At 39.1% G+C, this 20127-nt stretch overlaps 1 protein-coding gene and 1 long non-coding RNA gene across 5 annotated transcripts in view; one reads left to right on the forward strand and one right to left on the reverse strand.

Moving 5' to 3' along the window:
- MAPRE2 (microtubule associated protein RP/EB family member 2) overlaps nucleotides 1–20127 on the reverse strand; it is a 153474-nt gene that overhangs the window by 32871 nt on the left and 100476 nt on the right. For all 4 annotated transcript variants that reach the window (XM_034995929.1, XM_034995928.1, XM_034995930.1 and 1 more), the window contains 2 exons: nucleotides 4948–5093; nucleotides 1704–1917 (listed from right to left, as the gene is read on the reverse strand). In XM_034995929.1, the coding sequence (XP_034851820.1) occupies nucleotides 1704–1917; nucleotides 4948–5093 (360 nt within the window). The remainder of the gene's footprint in view (nucleotides 1–1703; nucleotides 1918–4947; nucleotides 5094–20127) is intronic.
- Nucleotides 812–20037, forward strand: LOC118004547. The gene is made up of 4 exons (XR_004677613.1): nucleotides 812–1481; nucleotides 2477–2564; nucleotides 14011–14193; nucleotides 20000–20037. It is a non-coding gene; the product is annotated as an uncharacterized LOC118004547 (long non-coding RNA).

A 20127-nucleotide genomic window follows, 5' to 3' on the forward strand; every position in this document is an offset into this window, starting at 1 on the left:
TCTTGAGGCGGTCAGCTTTTCCCCACAACTCAACGTTTTTCCTCAACTTCTCCCCTAATGAATTTGGTGAAGGTGGAATGTACTCTTACTGCATGACTTTACCATTTGTGAGGTCATGCCCTCGTCCAGTCTCTGGAATCTAGGTTTATGCACTCAGCATCTTAACAGACCCGTTCTCTCAAGGATTATTCCTTACCTCCTGGGAGCCCGGTATCTTTGGCCTCTTTCTGGCCTTCATCCTATTTGATCTCTCCACAATTAATATTCGGCACTGCTGGTGATCCCTCTTTCTAGAGATTTCCTACTGTTCATTCTCTGATGCTCAGTTTTCCTACTTTTTTCCCCTGATGTTCATGTCTTTTTTCTCAGCTTCCTCTTTTTCCTCTTGCTCCTTAAATGTACGTATTTCCAGAGATCTGTGCTTAGCTTAGGTTATTTTATATAAACTCATTCAATCTGTGGTTTCAAAGTTGGATTTTTATGCTATCCTTATCTCCTTCCTCCAATTCCTCCACCCACTCTGGGTCCCATCATTCCACTGAATGACCCTAAGTTGAGAAATCCAATGGGCTCTTCCAGTCCTCGTTTTACTTGACTCCTCCACAGATTGAGAAATGTCTCAGTTGGCCATTCTGTTCCCTACCTTCTGCTTCCTTGACGTGTCATTCCCTCATTTCCTTTAATCTTTCTGGCATCTTCCCTGCTCTTGTGCAAACCCTTCCTTTTCTGCCCACTCAGTGTTAGAGTTCTTCAAGCCAGTCTCTCCCCTTCCCAGAGGGCTCACTTCTAGCCACAATGACATGGATATCTGGAAGCCCCACAGATGGACCCCTCTAGCCTCTACAACATGCCTGTGTTGTTCAGTATTAGTATTCTTCTAGCCACCTCTTATCCATTCTCATTGGAGGTGGGGCATAAATAAGGAATTTGTATTATTTACCAAATTAATGTGACTGATTTAACAAGCATGAGCACTGGTTTTTACGATGGAACAAGAGCTTCTGAGCATTTCATCATTTAACTGTCCAGTACCCCAACTTGTGTAATAATGACCACAACTGTACAAGAACACACTCCTGCTTGATAAAGTCTATTTTTTATGGAAGGACGTTTATATCTTTGAAAGGTTCGATCCACAAAGGTTTAAAAGATTTTGAAGTTCTAGGTATTCATCCCCAATGACTTCACTTTTGGACCAAGTTGGATAAAATGAGGTCTTGCTGAATATTATCACACAAAAATTGGCACAGACCATATAGGAGATAGGATGCATATTTCATAACTTTCTTTTGAAAGATTATAGATTATTCATATTTAAAAGCATAAATTGGTTCATACCCTGATTTGTACCGCCAGCAATTAAGCAGTAAAAATATTTCAGTTGAAATCTAAACAGACTTGGTATTTTTCAGAAAAACATACCAAGAAAATGAAATCGATCCCTGGAGTATGACCTTAACACACAGCTTGAATGATAAAAAGTGAGTAACTCTGCCTTTTTAGTAGTTTAAATCATGATCATTAGACTTACTATAGATAAGGCATGCTGGGAAGATAAGATGGTCAAATAGACAACAATAAAAATCATCCAGAGGCATAAAGAGACTGGCTCCTGGGAAGAATCAACCCAACACAGGATAGCACAGATCAACTAGAGCCATTGCCCCGAAGGAAAGCAACTGCAGCTTTCACTGTTCCCATACCTGCGGTGGGGGAGTTTGCATGGTGAGACTTTTTCGGCAGGTTGAAGATCTGTTCGCCTGGGTCGGGGGGAGGAATTGCATCTTGCCCTTGCCGTGCTTCCACAGGGTCATATTCCTTCCCATCGTAGTTAGCATCATAGAATTTCTTAAACCACTGAATGAAATCCAGGTTGTCCTGGAAACGCCCTTTCACCAGCTTCTCCACTGGGATCACCTGCAATATAAAATCACCGTGAGTCATGACCCTGTGTGTACTTAACACAACCAAAGGGTTCCCTGTAACTATTTCCTACACGTCCACGATTACGGACTACTGGTCGCCCCACAGCTTCTTGGCCAGCTATGTTCTAAAAGTCACCTTTCTCCCCCCATCATATTAAAGAAAAGTTAAACTAAAATGCTGTAGGTGGTTCTTCTGAATTATTTCATACTTCTGAACAAATGAGACGAAACAAGGAATACCCTTAGCTGTCAAGAGGGGCTGATCCTCTTCATAATGGATTTAACTACTCAAGCATCTCCTTGCAAAAGTGGGGGTTCTAGAGGGGAGGGGGGTGGGAGGATGGGTTAGCCTGGTGGTGGGTATTGAGGAGGGCACATTCTGCATGGAGCACTGGGTGTTATGCACAAACAACGAATCATGGAACACTACATCTAAAACTAATGATGTAATGTAGGGGATTAACATAAGAATAAAAAAAAAAATGGGCCTGGGATGTGGTGCTCTTTCAAGATTGATGGATTTTCCCTCTTTCTTTCTAACCTTTCTCCAGTGGTGCTGGACTGAACTCCTGTAAGGATTATAGCTACCAGACAGTGTGAATGAGACTCAGATTGATGCGAACGTACACTTATCTAATGGTTCGTATGAAGCAGAAGAAACTTTCCTGTTTGTTGTTGTTGTTTTGTATTTACACACTACAGAGAGACAAGCATTAAGAACAACGGCCTGCAGGGCGCCTGGGGGGTGGGGGTGGGGGGGCTCAGTCCGTTAGGCTGCCGACTCTTGATTTTGGCTCCGGTCCTGATCTCAGGGTCATGAGATCAGCTACACAGGAGCACCGCTAACGTGCCATGGGAGAGGAGAGGGACAGAAATGGGGGCTGCTTAAGGGAGTCCCTGAAGGCATTCTGCACTATATTCACCTCAACTTCTGAGACAGAGCTCGGCTTTTCATGGGTTAACTCTTTCTACGGCAACCTAGACAGCCAATAGATATTCCCTTTAGAGGAACTTTCAGAATCATGACGGGAAGGAATGTGGGGTGACTGATTAGCTTTACTTCAGTGGGCAGTTATTTTTGAAGGAAAATGGGAAAAAAAGGACTTAGTTATGCAAATTGTGCCATTACCAGGTTCTGGCTTCCTAATTTTTGAGTGGGAATGCTAGCTGAATGTAAGCCATGAGAGCTACAAAGCTGGGGAGTGAGTCTGATCACTGGTATACAATTCAGACACAAACCTAGCATTCAAAGCACACAACTTCACTGTGTAATAATATGAACGGAAGCCATTTATAAATTAAATTTTCAGCAAGGCTTTTGCCACCTCAGGAGCCGGATACCACTGATATCCTAAAATGGATCATCAAGACTACTTAAAAACAGAGAAAGACCTTAAGTATCAACAACCACTTGAAGGAAAAAAACAACTGAAGCATTTTAGGCCAGCCATTAAACAAAATCATTAGCAATGTATTTTTCAAAAATGTTTTTGATGAAGCTAAAACTGAAAAGAACTCAAGTATGGAGCAAAATAAAGAGAAACTTTGGGAGGGGACCACATTTTTCGTGAAGACTCTTCCAGTCAGGGAGACTTGGATGCGGATCTCGCTCTCCTCCCAGACTTAGTGAAGTCTGCCCACACCGAAGAATTCCTTCCACACATGCACTTAATAGTTGACTTTTTATTGTGCCAAATATTTTCATGTTTTCTGATTTATAACTTTTGTTTATGCGGATACTGATTTTTAAGTGCCTTCTTAGGGAATAAGGCCCTTTAATTAACATGGTACCAAATTTTGTTTTCTGCCAAATGTTAACATTTAGAACCAGTTTTAGATGATGGTACTGCCTTAACTGTTCCAAGTAGGTGCTTACTTCTGTTGACTTAATTTCACACTCCCTATCAAAATGGAAGTTCTGGGGGCATAAGTTCAAAATCTGGGGTGGCAAGCAAATCTGCACACAGACACTTCCCACCTGTGTTACTCTCTGCCAAGCATGCACAGGGACCATTGCCTCTCCAAGGACCCTTGGGTGAAATCAGAGCATATTAAGCTAGAGAGGCCAAGAAAGGTGATGAAGGCCAATCTCCCTGCACCAGAATTTTATATTCAACATTCTTAACAGTGGCTCATCCACTCTCTCTGTATATGCTTCCACAGAAATATAGAGCTCCCTAATTTGTTACATAGCTACTTATGAGTGTTTTTCTTTTTGATCTAGAAGCATGTATAGAGAAATAAACCTATGAGTGGGTGTTTTACTTTTTGATCTAGAAGCATGTATAGAGAAAGGATACAAAAATGTATAGAGAAGTGATACTGTTAATTAGTAAGGAGAACCTATGTAGCTCTGGTTTCCAATACATACGGAAGGAGCTAATTGGAAATTAACCACAGCAAAGGGCAAAGTTGAAAAGACTCTAAAAGGTTGAGCTGTTAGAGGTAGGTCTCTTGAAATAAAAATTCTGAGAAAACAAGAAGCAAAGATTTTAACATTTGGTAAGAATGCTTTGATTTAGGAAGATATTAATTACTTTAAAAATATGTACAGTTTAGCAAACTTTTCTCTTTTCCTTTAACCTAACAGTATTCACGTTTTTCATTTCCATGGCCTAGTTACTGCTACTATGGATGCCAAGAAAAGTTTCCTGTTTTTCTCGTTTTTTTCTCTTCCCCTTATTCAAAATTCCTTTCTTCCCAAAGCTATTCCCTCTAAGAAATATATCCTAGATAATGACTATGGATTATATGTGTATTTGCATAACAGGAAGCATGCAGAGACTGAGTGGACTTTAGCGATAGTCCTTTAGCTGTCAGTTTGAGAGATTTCCTTAAATGAAAGCCTCCTACAAATATGGGAAGTGAGGGTTGATACTTTATGCTAGGCACAGACTCCAGACTACTTTGACAATATCAAGATATATATCATTGATACATCTTTGGATTTTTTGCATTTTGGCACAAAAACAATTTTAAGGAAAGACCTTGCATTTTACGGAGGTGTAAGTTAGTTTCCTACCTTATCAACATTCATTCGCTTAAATGATGCTTGCAGAAGTTTAAAATTGTGAATATACTCATGCTCCAACTTTGCTTGAAATTTTACTTTCTTCAAACTAATGCAGCCTGGAAAGAGCATGTCCATGAACTGGCAATAGGCAGCTCCTGGAAAGAGAGGAGAAAAATGCTGAGGTAAGTCTGACTGTAGCCAGGCGTGACTGAGGACTTCGAGGCAGGGAAGAAGCCCCCAGCTGTGTGCTCCTCTCTCCTCCCTCATTCACTCAGGCTGGGAGCCGGAGGGGAAGGGACCAGGCCTCCGGGCAGCTCCGGCCACTCTCCCCATTCCTAGTCACTGCGGTACTGAGGCTGTGTTCTCCGGAGCATCCCCACATTCCACGAACAGTGAGCAGAAATACATTAACACCAAGGGAATCAGGGTAAGAATAACTCTTCTTAGCTTTCATCAGAAAAAAAGAAACATTTTTTACTTCCGTCTAGATGCTACCTGCTCCAAGTCATCAAAATATATAGATGTAAAAGAAAAATAAAGTTTAAACACAAGAAAACCGCAAAACTTCTCATGAAATGTGTAGCTCAAAAAAATATGCATGAAAATACAAATGTGCTCAAGCTGTTTTATATCCACCTTGCAAAATGACTTAGGTGAAACTGGATAACTAAACCATCTAATGCCAAAAACATTGTATACCAATTTAATTCCAGGTCAGAGCAATGGGGTCCTATATTAACATGAAGGATGAAGACATGGAGACTCTGAAACTTACAGAAGTTGAGAGTCATGCTGTTTATGACTGAGGAATCAAAATAACAGAAATGTTCAATGAGTCCCTCGAGGAAATGGTTCTAGAAAAAAGGATTAGTGTTTCTTATTTATTTTATGAAGAACTCTTACATCATGACAATTTCCACTAGAAAATCCCAGCGAGATGTTTACTGATTCGTATCTTTTTAACAGTTAAGGCTACAGGCATTTAGAAAAGACATTCAAAGCCAGAATGATTATTTTTCTTTTACAAGGAGGAAAAGCAATTGAGCAGCAAGAATGAGAACAAGATGCCATTTCTGTGTTCTCTTTCCTTCTCCAGATCTCTTGGTCTGTTTCTATAATGTGCTAATGATGGCCTTTCTGGGACATGAAAGGCTCCCCTCATCCTCTGATATCAAGGTTTCTGTGAGAAGCTCTTTATTCCATTTGGGAGATTCACCTTTACATTGGAAGAAGCCAACTCACCTCTTAGGCCATAGATACTGAGCATCCTTTACTGAGATAGGAATCCAAGATCAAACACGGTGCCAGGGATCTAAGGGCTGCCTCAACAGGAAATGGTGAGGCAGCTCATGGTTCGTAGGTAAGAGGATAAAGCAATGAACGATAGACCGCAGTAAATATCACCTCCAGAATCTTTGCATCTGTGAGGTTTTCCCCTTAGACACCAATACCCTGAGCACAAACTAGTATATTCCTACTCAAGCAGATGGGCTCTCTTAAAAACAAAATAAGACAAAAAACACTGGAGGAGGTAAGAGAAACATCATGATCTTGGGGGGGCATTCTTACAGTCATAATTCAATTATTCAGGTCTTCCTTTTGAAGTGCCCCCACATGGAGCAAATTCCAAGAGCCATTTGAACAGTATTTTTACAAGAGATGGGGTTGTCTAAACATAACTGTCTCGTTACCCACTTTTTGAAGAGTTATTCTTACTTCTGTAGTGTTTAGCATAAATGTACTTATATAAGATCCAGATACCTATGTATTCTTACAAAGTAACCAACCAATTCACTCACTTCCCAAATTTAAAAAGTAGTAACAGCTTTTGGAAAGAAAAGCAAACTTGAAATAGGGAGGAAAAAAGGAAAAACCATTTCTAGTTCACCTAGAGAGAACCATTGTTAATGTCCTGGTATATACCATTCTTTTTTTTTTTACTCTAACAGATTGATTCCCTTCTGGGTCATTAATGGTCTCTACTGACATTTTTAATGGGTGTCCGATTTGTATATCAGGCTAAGCAACTTTCCCAAACCCAGATTAGATAAATATTCACATATATTTTCTTCAAGTATTTTATGGTCTCGATTCACATTTACATTCTGAATTCATGTAGAATTTATTTTGGTCCATGACATAAAGGATGGCTCTAATTTTAGTTACTCCAAATGTTAGTGGGAATCTGTCATTTTTGGCATGCCAACATTTGGGCAACTTCCTGTCTGGGTTGATGCTACAGTGCCTTGCCTCCCAGCACAGCACTGATGGTGAGCAGACATCCTTTTCCCCATCCCCAGCAGTGAAGACGCAGGCCTGTGTTCTGGGCTCTGCCTGGATCTCAGTCTTAATAATGACAGACAAACACAGGGACTATTAGAATTTAGTCATGGTGGCACTGGTGGGATCGAGAGTCCTGTGACAACAGCACAGTGGCATCCTAGGCCAGCGGCACAAGGGGGGCTCTGTTCCCAGCTTCTGGCTTCATTTCCTATTGACTTGACTGAGCTACCAAATATTCTTCCTGTAAATGTGTCTCTGCTTAAGCTTGCCAGGATTATTTTTTGCTATTTTCATTGGCAAATGCCAACTGTTAAAGTCAGCTAGGCATTGAACGTCATCATTCCATGAATAATCTGTATTTTTCCCACTGAGGAAAAGCATTAGCTTTACTATATATTGCTTTCCTAATACATGCATTTAGGTCTCTTTCTAGACTTAAATTTACTTTGGTCTGTGTCAGTGGTTATGTTCATACTCTGTTCATCAAATACTCTAATATATAGTATTAACTGTAGAATAATTTCCCTTCTTAATCAAAACTTAATTGTCTTAAATTTTATCATGCATTCTTTCTATTTTTATATTTGGCATTCATGGCATATAGAAAACAGATTTTCTTTAAAAAATTAGTCATTTACTAAATAACAGCTCTATTGAGATATAACTCACATATCAAAGTTCAACTTTTTAAAGTACAGTTGACTCTTGAATAACATGGGTGCTAGGGGTGCTGACCCTCCCACACAGTTGAAAATCTGCATGTAACTTCTGACTTCCAAAAAAACTAAACTACTAATAGCCTCCTGTTGACTAGAAGCCTTACCAAAAGCCTTACCAGTAACAGTCAACATGTTTTGTATGTTTATATGTATTCTATCCAAATACTGTTTTCTTACAATAAAGCAAGCTAGAGAAAATGTTAAAAAAATCACTAAACTACATTTATGACACTGTACTGTACTTATCTTTAAAAAAAATCTATAAATGGAAACGTGCAGTTCAAACCCATGTTGTTCAAGGGTCAACTGTATACAATTCTGTGGCGTTGAAGGTATTCACAGAATCGTGCATCCATCACTACTATCTAATTCCAGAAGGTTTTCATTATCACCAAAATAAACTTCATACCTATTAGCAGCCACTCTCTCCCTACCCCCTCCCCCCGACCCTGGTAACCAACTGCTGATCTATTTTCTGTTTTTATGGATCTGCCTATTCTGGACATTTCATATAAATGAATCATAAATTATGTGGCCTTTGTGTCTGGTTTAACTTAGCAAAATCTTTTCAAGGTTCATCCATGTTGTGGTGTGCATCAGAACTTTGTATTCCTTTCTACGGGTTAATAATATTCTATTGTGTGCATATACCACATTTTATTGATTTACTCATCAGCTAATGAAAGTTTGGGTTTTCACTTTGGGCCTGTTATGAGCAATGCTACTATGACCTCTCGTGTGCAAGATTTTGCGTGGACTTAAGTTTTCAGTTCTCTTGGGATATGGTACACCTCTATGTTTAACATTTGAGGAACTGCCAAACTGCTTTCTGTTTTACATTCCCACCAGAAATGTATGAGGGTTCCGGTTTCTCCACACCTTCACCCATCCTAATTGTCTTCTTGATTCTCGTCACCCTAGTCAGTGTGAATTTTGATTTGATTTCCCTGAAGACCAAGAATGTTAAACATCTTCTTCATATGTTTTTGGCCATTTATAGATCTTCTTTGGAGAAATGTTTATGCAAATGCTTTGCCCATTTTTAAAGTGAGTTATTTTTCCTTTAATTGGTGAAAGTTTTTTCTACATTTTAGGGACAAGTCTCTTATCAGGTATCTAATTTGCACATACTTCCTCCTGTTCTGTGGATGGTCTTTTTGCTTCCTTGATAGTGTCCTTTGAAGCACATGTGGTTTTGCTTTTTTTTTTAAATATTATGAGAGAGAGAGAGTGTGCAAGCGGGGGGTAGGGCAGGTAGAGAGAGAATCCCAAGCCGACTCCTCACGGAGCACAGAGCCCTACCTGGGACTCAATCCCACAGCCCTGAGATCAAGACCCAAGCTGAAATCAGGAGCTGGATGCCTAACCAACGGAGCCGCCCACGCACGCAATACGCATTCTTGCTTTTGAAGCAGCACAATTTTTTTTTTTGGCACTTGGGCTTTTGCCATTTCTAACAAACCCCTGCTTAATCCAAGATCATCATGATTTACACCTACATTTTCTTCTGAAAGTTATATTAAAGTTATAGTTCATACATTTAGGTCAGTGATACATTTTGAATTATTTCTTAAATATATAGGTGTAATGGTGGGTCTAATTTCGTAATTTTGCATGCAACTATCCAGTTGTCCTGGCACCATTTGTTGAAAAGACTATTACCTTCCATTCAATTGTCTTAGCACTCTTGTTGAAAATCAATTAGTTCTCAATGTATGGGTCTATTTTTGGGCTCTCAATTCTACTTATATACCTATCGTTATGCAGTAATAGTCTTGGTTACTGTAGCTTTGTAGTCAGTTTTGAAATCAAAAGCAGAAGTCCTCCAACTTTGCTTTTCCTTTCCAAACAGGTATTCTAGTTGCCTTGCATTTCCATATTAGTTTTAGGATCAGCTCAATTTCTGTAAAAAGGCAGCTAAGATTTTGATAGGGATTGGACTGAATCTAGAGATTTGGAAAATACTGCCATCTTAACAATAGTTAGTCTTCCAATCCATGAACATGGATGTCTTTCTACTTAATTTCTTTCAATGATGTTTTCTAGTTTTCAGTATATAAAGCCTTCCACTTTTAAATTTTTATTTTTTTTAAATGCTATTGTAAATGGACTTGTATTCTTGATTCTGTATTTGGATTGTTCATTGTTAATATACAGAAATACAACTGATTTTTGGGTATTGATCTTGTATACCCTGCAACCTTGCTTAACTCATTTTTCAGTTATAATAGTTTCTTATTGGTGCTTAGGAATTTTTTTCACATACAAGATCATGACACATAAACAGGGAAAATTCTTTCTAAACTGAATGCTTATTTTTCTTGCCCAATTGCCATGGCTTAAACCTTTAGTACAATGCTGAAAAAAGTGCTGACAGTGAACATCCTTGTCTGGTCTTAGGGGGGGAAGCATCCAGCTCTTCACCACTAAGTATAATGTTAGCTCCAAGTTTCTCACAGATAGCATTATCAGATTGAGGAAGTTCCCTTCTAGTTCCTTTAGTATTTTTTAAAATAAAAGGGTGTTGAATTTTGTCAAATGCTTTTTCGGCATCTGTTAAGATTATCACATGGCTTTTGTCCTTTATTCTATTAAATGATGTTTTACATTGGTTTCTTTAATCCCATTTGATCCAACTTGCATTAATCTCATTTGATCATGGCACATAATCCTCTTTATATGTTGCCAGATTCATTTTGCTAGTACTTTGAGAAATTGTGCTATTCATAAGAGATATTGGTCTGTAGTATCTTTGGTTGGGTTGATACTGGCCCTCACAGAATAAGTTGGAAAGTGCTTCTTCCTCTCATGTTTTGAAAGGATTTGAGAAGGACTGGTGTTAATTTTTTTTTTTTTTTTTTAGACACTTGGTAGAATTCACAATTGAAATCATCTGGGCTCTGGCTTTTCTTTCTGGGATTCTTTAAAAATTACTAATTCCATCTCCTATTTATAGGTCTATTAAGAATTTCTATTTTAAGTTTCAGTAGTTATGTCTTTCTAGGTGTTTATCCATTTTATCTAGGCTATTTGGTTTTTAAACATTCATTTTCTAACTCATGAGTTTTTTGTTTTTTTTTTAAGATTTAATTTATTTGACAGAGAGAGACACAGCAAGAGAGGGAACACAAGCAGGGGGAGTGGGAGAGGGAGAAGCAGGCTTCCCGCTGAGCAGGGAGCCCGATGCAGGGCTCGATCCCAGGACCCCGGGATCATGACCTGAGCCGAAGGCAGGCCTAACTCATGAGTTCTAATAAAGTTGTTTCTCTTCAGTTTCCTAGAGACAAATAATACATAAAATGATACTTTTTTGTAATATATTTTTATGTATGTATATATGCTTATATATATACTTTTTTTCTTTAGCGAGACTATCTCCTGTTCTTCCTTTAAGTCTGTTATTGGCCACTGATTTCTGATATTGTGGCAATTTTTCTTCTGAGTTTTACCAACAGCGATACCTGCCTTTTCAGCAACCATGAAGACAATAAAAATGTTTTCTCCTTTGATCTACTAACTGATCAATCACATTCCGGATTTCCTAAAGTCGAATCACCTTTGCATTCCTGGTTTAAGTCCCAAGTGGGGATGTTTACTAAGTTTTTCTTACAGTGCTGGTTTAGATTCACAGATGCTTCATGATTTTTGCACCTATACTCATGAGACTGACTGCAACTTTGTGTGCTTCTGTCCTGTTTATGATTCTTTTAAGTTTAAAAAATATATTGGGAACATTTTCCTATTTTTGAGGGTCTAAAAGCTTGTGCACTAAAGTAAAAAAAAAATTTTTTTATTAGATTGCCAATGGCACAGTTTACTCTCTGTATACCGTCAGCTTTTCCCACCTCTATGCTTTCAGAACCACATGAGCAAACAAGCAGAGTCATTTTTATCCAATAGGCAACGTAGAAAGAGTAGATCATATTAGCATCTCCAGTAAATGGTACACTACATGATCACTTAAGGTATTCTATCATAGGTCATATTTTCTAGAGTCAAAGGAACCCCTGAAAATTTTAAAGAAATAGCTTATTGACTTTGGGAACTATGCTTAAGATTAGTTGTGACTGCCCCTGGGTATGTCTGTATATTTTCAACTTCCAGTTCCCAAATCTCTAGCGCCCAAGAGACATCATGAAAAGAATACTTTAAAGTTAATTGTTGCTACTAAGAACATGGTCAAGAGTTCCTGTTGGGGCAGGAAACTATAACCACGGCATAACTTGAATAAGGCTGTTGTATTCCAGTATCTATCAAAGGTGAACCCTCCAGCTGTGCTCTACATCACATCTCCTCTCACCTTCTCACTGAAGTCATGGCTCCAACTACCCTCAGTCTCTCTTGCAGTGTCAATTTCTCTATGCTCTAGTACCATCTGACTTTATCTGAAGTGACTCTCCATCACGTCATCCTGTTTTACGTCTATTTTATTAATTCTTATATTGGTCTGTGGTTTCTCTTCCCCTCACTGCAATGTAAATTTTAAGAGCGTTTACACTTCATCTGTCTAGCTTCCTTCTGTATAGAAGCCTTTAATACAGTACCTGGCATAGGGTGTCCTTTAATATCTGGTCAACAAATCAAGGTTTACAGGTTGTAGCAGTTGAGTCCCAACAAAGGCTGGTTGATAGTAAAATTCTAATGTTACCAAAGTCCCAAACAAGAGTACAGGAAGAGTTGTTATATATTTTAAGAACTGATAGGGTAAAAATTAACAAGCAATCTAAACTAAGAACCACCCTGGAAACTAAGTTTGCAGAAAGGTGAAAGATAAGCCTCAAAAGGCTAAATATAATACACTCTGGTAAGAGCAATCCAAATTGTAGGATGTTGTGCTTATTAACAAGATTATGATGGGCCACGCTCTGAGCCCATGAACTCAAGGTATTCTGCAGTCATGAAGGTCAACAAGTTTTGAAAATGATCAGGAAATAGAAAAAAGGAAAATATTTTTTGTAGAGTGCCATGCTATGCCTGTACCTACAGCTATAAGAATGGCTGCAGTTGTTATACATCAGAAGTGACATAATGGAGCTAAAAAGTTTGGGGACAGGATCCAAAATGACTAGGTGAGGCACTGTATGAAGGCAGAATTAAAAAAATGAATTCTTATACTCAAAAGATTCAAGGATATAGGATTTTAGTCTATGGAATCATGAAAAACATGAGAAGAAAATCTCATTTCTACCAGATTCCAGGATTTGACATTACATTAATATCAGGATAAACTGACATTTTTAAAGGGAAATGTCCAGATAACAAAAAAGGAAATATTAATTTATAGATTATGCCAAGAAGTAAGAAATGAAAATACCCATGTTTATGTAAAATCTGTTAAAGCTTTCATGTCTATTTTTAACATTCGGAACCTCACCAGGATACTTTCATCACCACCACCCTATTTTACAGATTGGGAACAAAGTTCAGAAAGTCATCCAGCTAATAAAAATAACAGAAGTGGAATTTATACTCTGACCTGAACTTCAATTTCCTAAATATGCTCATATGTTCATATGCTGCTTCTAGGAAATTACAACTGAAAATTCAAAGTTTAGAAATTTTTCTAGATTATAATTTCGTAAGAAGTCACAAAATAAACTGCAAGAGAACATATGAACCTTTCAGACTGAGGTCGGGGTGGAGAACCAGCTATACATTTCCTCTTCACAGGACAATCCTGGGCTGGGGAGATAGTTCATTTGTCTGTTCCTGTGTCATGATTTCAAATTTCAGTATATATACATGTGTAAGAATTTAGTTTTACATATTTATGTAATGTATATAATACATATATATTATTATTGTCAGAATGCAAAATCTCCTAGCACTTTCCCAGAAATGTGACATCATCTGTGGAGAAGACATTAAGCTATATTGGGTTTTGCCACAGAGAGCTACTCAAATTGCCCATCTGATGTTCTCACAGGCCAAGGAACTATTACACAGAAATGTCTGTATCACTGGATTCAATTACAACTTTCTACCATCTTAGGTGGTATTGATGAAGGGTCAGAAGAATGACAACCGTAATTTGCCGGACACATCCACACAATTGTATCTTTCTTTACAGGTAAATGATTTGTGAAAAAGCTTCTTCTCTCAAGCTCGTACCAAACAGGACCAGGAAGTGGGCAGAGGAGGATAGAGAAATGAACTTTTGGTCCTTGGATCTAAGCCTTAATCATCCCGAACGGACTGTGACAGGTCATCATACTTTTCTAAGACAGCAGTATTCCTATCTGCAAAACGTCAGGTTTGGATACATCTCTAAACTCTAAAATTAGATGATTCTCTAATTCTCTGCCACCAACTTCTCTTTTAAGGGATACTTGATATTTCTGCTAATCAGGAGACAATAATGCTTCATTCTCATATGACTGAGACTTTGGCCAGCGTGCTTACTTCTAGCCGTCATCATCTCTTGTTGTAGTTGCTGGAAGAGACACTAGGGACACAGCTGTGTCCGGAGTACTACTCCCGGGGGCACACACGCCCCTTCTGGATTACAGCCCTTCCATGCATTTCTCCTTGAGCTGCTGACATTTACACACTCAGCAACAGAACTCTGTGTTCTGTCACCTTCAACATTTGAATTAATAAAGATCCTTCCTACTGGAATATTGTTTTTACAGAATAATCAGGATCATTCCAGCTCTATTTTTGCATTTAGCCCTGTCATTCCTTTTTCTGGTATGACTGCAGAACCATGTCTGTAACTAAAGCTCTCTCCTCCAGTTGAACGCAGTATTCTTTTCCCCTTTGGGAAATCAGGGCTTCTTAACAAGGGAAGTGAGGCTGCAGAATACAGGGTCACAGATTTCCAGGACATCAGCAGAAATCTCCCTACCTACACAAACACAAGGCTTGAAGAGCTTAATGGCAACTGTGAAATAATGCTCTGAAACATTAACATCTTAAAGGAATTCAAAATCCTCAAGTTCAGCTGCATCTTCCTAGTCCAACAAAAATACGATGAAGTTAGTAGTAGCTCTTTTTTTTTTTTTTTAAAGATTTTATTTATTTATTTGACAGAGAGACACAGCGAGAGAGGGAACACAAGCAAGGGGAGTGGGAGAGGGAGAAGCAGGCTCCCCGCAGAGCAGGGAGCCCGATGTGGGACTCGATCCCAGAACCCTGGGATCATGACCTGAGCCGAAGGCAGTCGCTTAACTGACTGAGCCACCCAGGGACCCTCTGTTTTTGTTTTTATAGGCATCTCCCATATTCCTGGCACGAACAGCAGTTTGATAGCTTCAGTTACCACGGTATTATTTAACGTCGTTAGAGTGAACTTAGGACACTGTCTCTTTCACCTGCCCCGAGTCACACACACAAAAATAAAGATCCAGAGCGCAGAAATCTAGCTTCGACTGAGCTTGTGCCCTGGAATTCCCACGGTTCTCAACTGAGCTTCCTGCTCCTTCCCACTGTTTAGAGTTATGTCAAACTTCCTATTCATATTTTAAACAAATCCCAAAGACAAGTAACTTTCAAACTGATTTCATAAGGAGGACAAGGAGTAATAACCAGCAGGAAGATTTCAACCCCCGCAGACATAGATAGAGCAGGCTTATATGAATTGTGCAGCGTGCTGAAAAGCACCCCATCCTTTCCCTTCTCCACATACAGAGTAAGCTGTCAAAGGACATTTTCATCTCTTCCTTTACAGAGAAAGAAATGTACCAGCATTCACTGTTCAGGCAGACAGATTTTTAAGAGCATCAGCGGATATATTATAAGGCCTTGCCAAACTATGTGGTTTCGGGTCTCATCTGATATGTACACTCAGGTGTTTACCAATTCAGAGGATACAAAACCTTTCAAAGCATCTTACAACTTCCAATTATGAAATAAGTAATAGAAATAACAAGTGCAGCACAAGAAATATCATCAGTAATATTTGTATGGGCAACAAATGAACTATACTTACCATGGTGATCATTTCATAATGTATATAACTGTTGATCACTATGTTGTATGCCTGAAACTAATATTGTAGAATTTCAATAAAAAAATAAAAAATTAAAATTTTGTAAGACTGCAGCAAATTGCAGTTAAAGGCACTAACATTCTGTGCTTATAACCTGCCTTTAAGAAGCAAGAATACTTTTCATTTTTATTTTTATTAAAGAGGGAGAGGGGGAGAGAGAGTCTCAAGCCGACTTCCCGCTGAGCGCAGAGCCTAACACAGGGCTCCATCTCATGACCTGAGCCGAAACCAAGAGTGAAACGCTTAATCGACTGAACCCCTTAGGCACCCCATATGCATGAATACTTTTAAAAAGGTAATGTTAACTTTAAATTGGATTTTTTACTAAGAAAATTGCAGAGCAGTGTTAAAAGTAAGATATGTCATTAAGAAAAAACTGATCAGATATTAAGATTAGTGTACTGAGTTGATTTAAAAGTGCTTCCAAAAAATCGTGGAAGAATAAAGAATATTTTTCAAAAGGAATGTCAGTGTGGCAAAAATCTACATATGAAATAGCCCTTAAGATTTAGGTATCAGTATTTTTAGACAAAAGGTAAATTTTAGAGCAATAATTAGAGATTATAATGGATAGAAATCTACAATACACAGAAGAGAGCTGATATCTTACCAGTGATATTTGGAAAATTTTTGTAGAAACTTTTGTAACTCTCAGTTGAAAACAAGAATATAAAGACACTGAAATATAAGTGGACTATTTCTAGTTGGGTTTTTTTTTCCCCCCAACTAAATGGCAATTACCCTATAACTTGTCATCTTATATTTTAATGCTTTTAGGAAAAAATACGAAACTTCAAATATGCCTGTTGATACAGAAAAAGATTCAGCCAATTAAAAGAAGTGGGAGGTGAAGAATTATCTTGTTGGTCTGAAATACTTCTCTTTAGAGGCCCCTGGGTGGCTCAGTCTGTTAAGCATCCGACTCCTGATTTCGGCTCAGGTCATGATCTCAGGGTCATGAGTTCGAGCCCAGTGATGGGCTCTGTGCTCGGCGTGGAGTCTGAGGATCCTCTTCCTCTCCCCTGCCTCTGCTCTCTCCATCTCGCACACGCCCATGTGTGCGCTCCCTCTCTAAAATAAATCAATCTTAGAAAACAAACAAACTTCTTTTCATCTGCTAATTGACAAACCAGTGCTGGCAGCCTGGTTTCACTTCTAGCTTCTAACCCCAGGGACTTCCTTTAGGGTAATGGGCTCAAATTTTACCACAACAAGCTGTCTGACCCATCCAGCTTCGTACCGAGAGATGTGGCTTCTGCCCCGGCATCAGGAATGAAGGAAGTAGAAGCACGGGGAGCATAGGCAAGCATGGGGTACAGGACAAAAGGTCACTGGCTTCCAGAGAGTCTGATACTGAAACTGGCAGCGAGATGTCCCAATGGCTTGACTCCCGGAATAGAACCAAAGTTAGAATTTGGCATTCCAGACAGAGGAGAAAAGGAAGCACAAAACGCCTTTCTTACAAATGAAACAAGTTAGAGAGGTACCTATGAAGCCCATTCTGAAGGAGTCAGTTTTCTTATTAGGGTCATCAAAACAAACTTCTATAAAGCTGTGACCTCAGGGGACAAAGTCTCTCCAAATGTGCACTTGGTGTTTTCACACTGTTTTGTGTTACCTCCTCTACTTTGGTGGACAATTTTTTTTTAAAGTGTTGAAATTACATGACTAGGTAAAAAGGGAAGATTTTAATTACGAAAAGCTTGAGGAGGTGGCCGGATCCTGAAAAAAATGGATTTTGTTTCTTATTTTTTGGTTATGCTAAAGAAATGCCTGTCTGTAGGTGACATACAGGGATGTCCCTTTATTAATCAATGAAAAGCCAATAAACCAACAATACTTATTGAGGACTTGGATTTTACTTAAAGAAGTAACTTAGTTTTGAGAGATCAGAGAAATAGGAAAACCTGCAAACACACAAAACTAGAAGTGCTCAAGGATATGGCAGAGACATGTAAATCTAAAGGCATTAGTTCAAAACGTTGCCTGAGAAAAAGCCAAGGAAGAGTAATCAATATTCTCAAACAGATTAAGTCAAGTTCAACTTGCATGGTCATTTCTGCTCCTCAAGGAGCTTAATAACATCTAATGTTGAGGTTTTAAGCACTCAATGACCTTAAGACTTTGTAGAACTCTGAACACTGAAAACAGGGAGAGCTCATGTCTGGAAGAAAAGGAGGAAGGTGGCATTGGAGATGGCCCGCTAAGAAGGCATTCCAAGCTAAGAGGGAATTAGGACATTTGGTGAAAGATGATTTAGGGCAAATGTAGGGTAAGGGCAGGGGGCCATGGGGGTAGATGCTGGAAAGACTGGTTGTAGCAACTGCTCAAAGCTTTAAAAGACAAGAAGAGAAGCAACTTAATTTGGTAGATAGTGGAGAGCCAATGCTTATTTCTGGGCACAAGTGTCTTTATAAAAAAAAATGCCTCAAGTATGCCATTTTTTAAAAAGATTTTTTGAGAGACAGAGAGAATGTGAGCACGTGAGTGGGGGGGGGCAGAGGGAGAGAATCTCAAGCAGACTCCCTGCTGAGCACAGAACCCAATGTGGGGACTCGATCCCATGATCCTGAGATCATTACCTGAACTGAAATCACGAGTCGGAAGCTTAACCAACTGAGCCACCCAGGTGCCCCTGAAGTACACCATTTTTAAGCTCCAATTTTTAGGACATATCTATTTTAAGGGAAAATGAGATTACTGGCGAGAGACCTAAAGCCTAGGCATTCCTCCCAATTTCTCATGGAATATCTACGGAACCACTGCCCGTATCACTCTACCAACAATTCATGCTAGGCCACTATGTGAACTCTCGGTCTCATAGCTGACGAAGCAGCTTTTTGTATAGTGGAAGATGCAGTGGTATGAATTGACCAGAACAAACCCACAGTCCACTTCTACGCAATGGACCACTCTCTACAGTTGCTCTTTTTGTGGCTGAGGTCACTGTCTCTGGGACTGGGGGCTCTTCTTAGATCTACGTTACTTCACCTGTTCTCCAAGGCTTACAGGTGACAGCTCCTTACCACTGCCCCCCCTCAAGTGCAGTCCACCAGCCCTCCCCAAAGCCAGTAACACCCTCTACTTGCCAAAAGTAGAGCATTCCCTTCCCCCCAGCTCCCAGAGAAGAGAGCCGGGGGCCAGAGAAAGCCCAGAGGGGTAGGGGTGGTATCAAAAGAAGCCCCCAACACTTCTAGAAGAACCACCATTTAACATGCATGCAGATGGTGAGACATGAGAGAATATTCTTCTATAATGAATTGTTTTCTTTATATTTCACAAGGGTATCCCACAACACGTTGCTTTTCTAAGCACGATTCTAGTATTACGAGAAATCTAAACAGTGTGAGGAATGCATGAGTATTTACTTCAGGGATTCAATTATACGACCACAGGGGAAATTAAAAAAAAAAAAAGAAATTAAAAAAAAAAGGCAGGAAAGGAGTTTCTTTTAAACATCAGATTTAAACACAATTACATATAATTTTAGAGTTGACATACACATTTTCATTAGAATGTGGCTCCTTATTCAGTTTCCTCAAGTTCTTCTGTGAATTGTCATACAAAGTAATCTAGAAGAAATCAAAGTGGAGAACAATCTTCTTATGGAGAAGAGAAACTGCAGGAAATCGTGTTGGCATGAGTTTCCTATGTACATGCTTCTTACTGTCAAATAATTTGGTCATAAAAGCTGATGAGTGTTAAAACTTGGGCAAGATCAAACCTCTGGAAGGGAGGGAATAAATGCAGAGAGGTAATTTGCAATCTGTCCGAATTACGTAATGGTTACAGGGTGGAAAAAACCCAATCTGCAGAGCTGCGGTGTAGAGTTGCCAAGCAATTCAATAGTTTTTTCCAGGTATGCAATTCTAACATGCCCAAGCATTTGACAGCGACTCCTGATGCTCCTTTTTTATAGTGTCTACATGGCTGATAAACTGTACATTTAAGAACATAATTCAGAAAAAAATAGGTTAGAAAAAGTACTTTTCTTTGAAGAACAGGAAAACTTAAGCTACTTGGCTTGATTTTTTTTTTTTTTAAATAACCTTTTTTTTTTTTAAAGTAGGAGCTCAACATGCGGCTTAAACTCATGACCCTGAGATCAAGACCCGAGCTGAGATCAAGAGTTGGAGCTTAACTGTCCCAGCCACCCAGGCACCCAACTGGCCTGATCATCTTAATTGTGTGAAAACT

Source organism: Mirounga leonina, unplaced genomic scaffold (genome assembly GCF_011800145.1).
Source record: "Mirounga leonina isolate KUSES-001 unplaced genomic scaffold, KU_Mleo_1.0 Mir_93, whole genome shotgun sequence".
NCBI classification, from domain to species: domain Eukaryota; kingdom Metazoa; phylum Chordata; class Mammalia; order Carnivora; family Phocidae; genus Mirounga; species Mirounga leonina.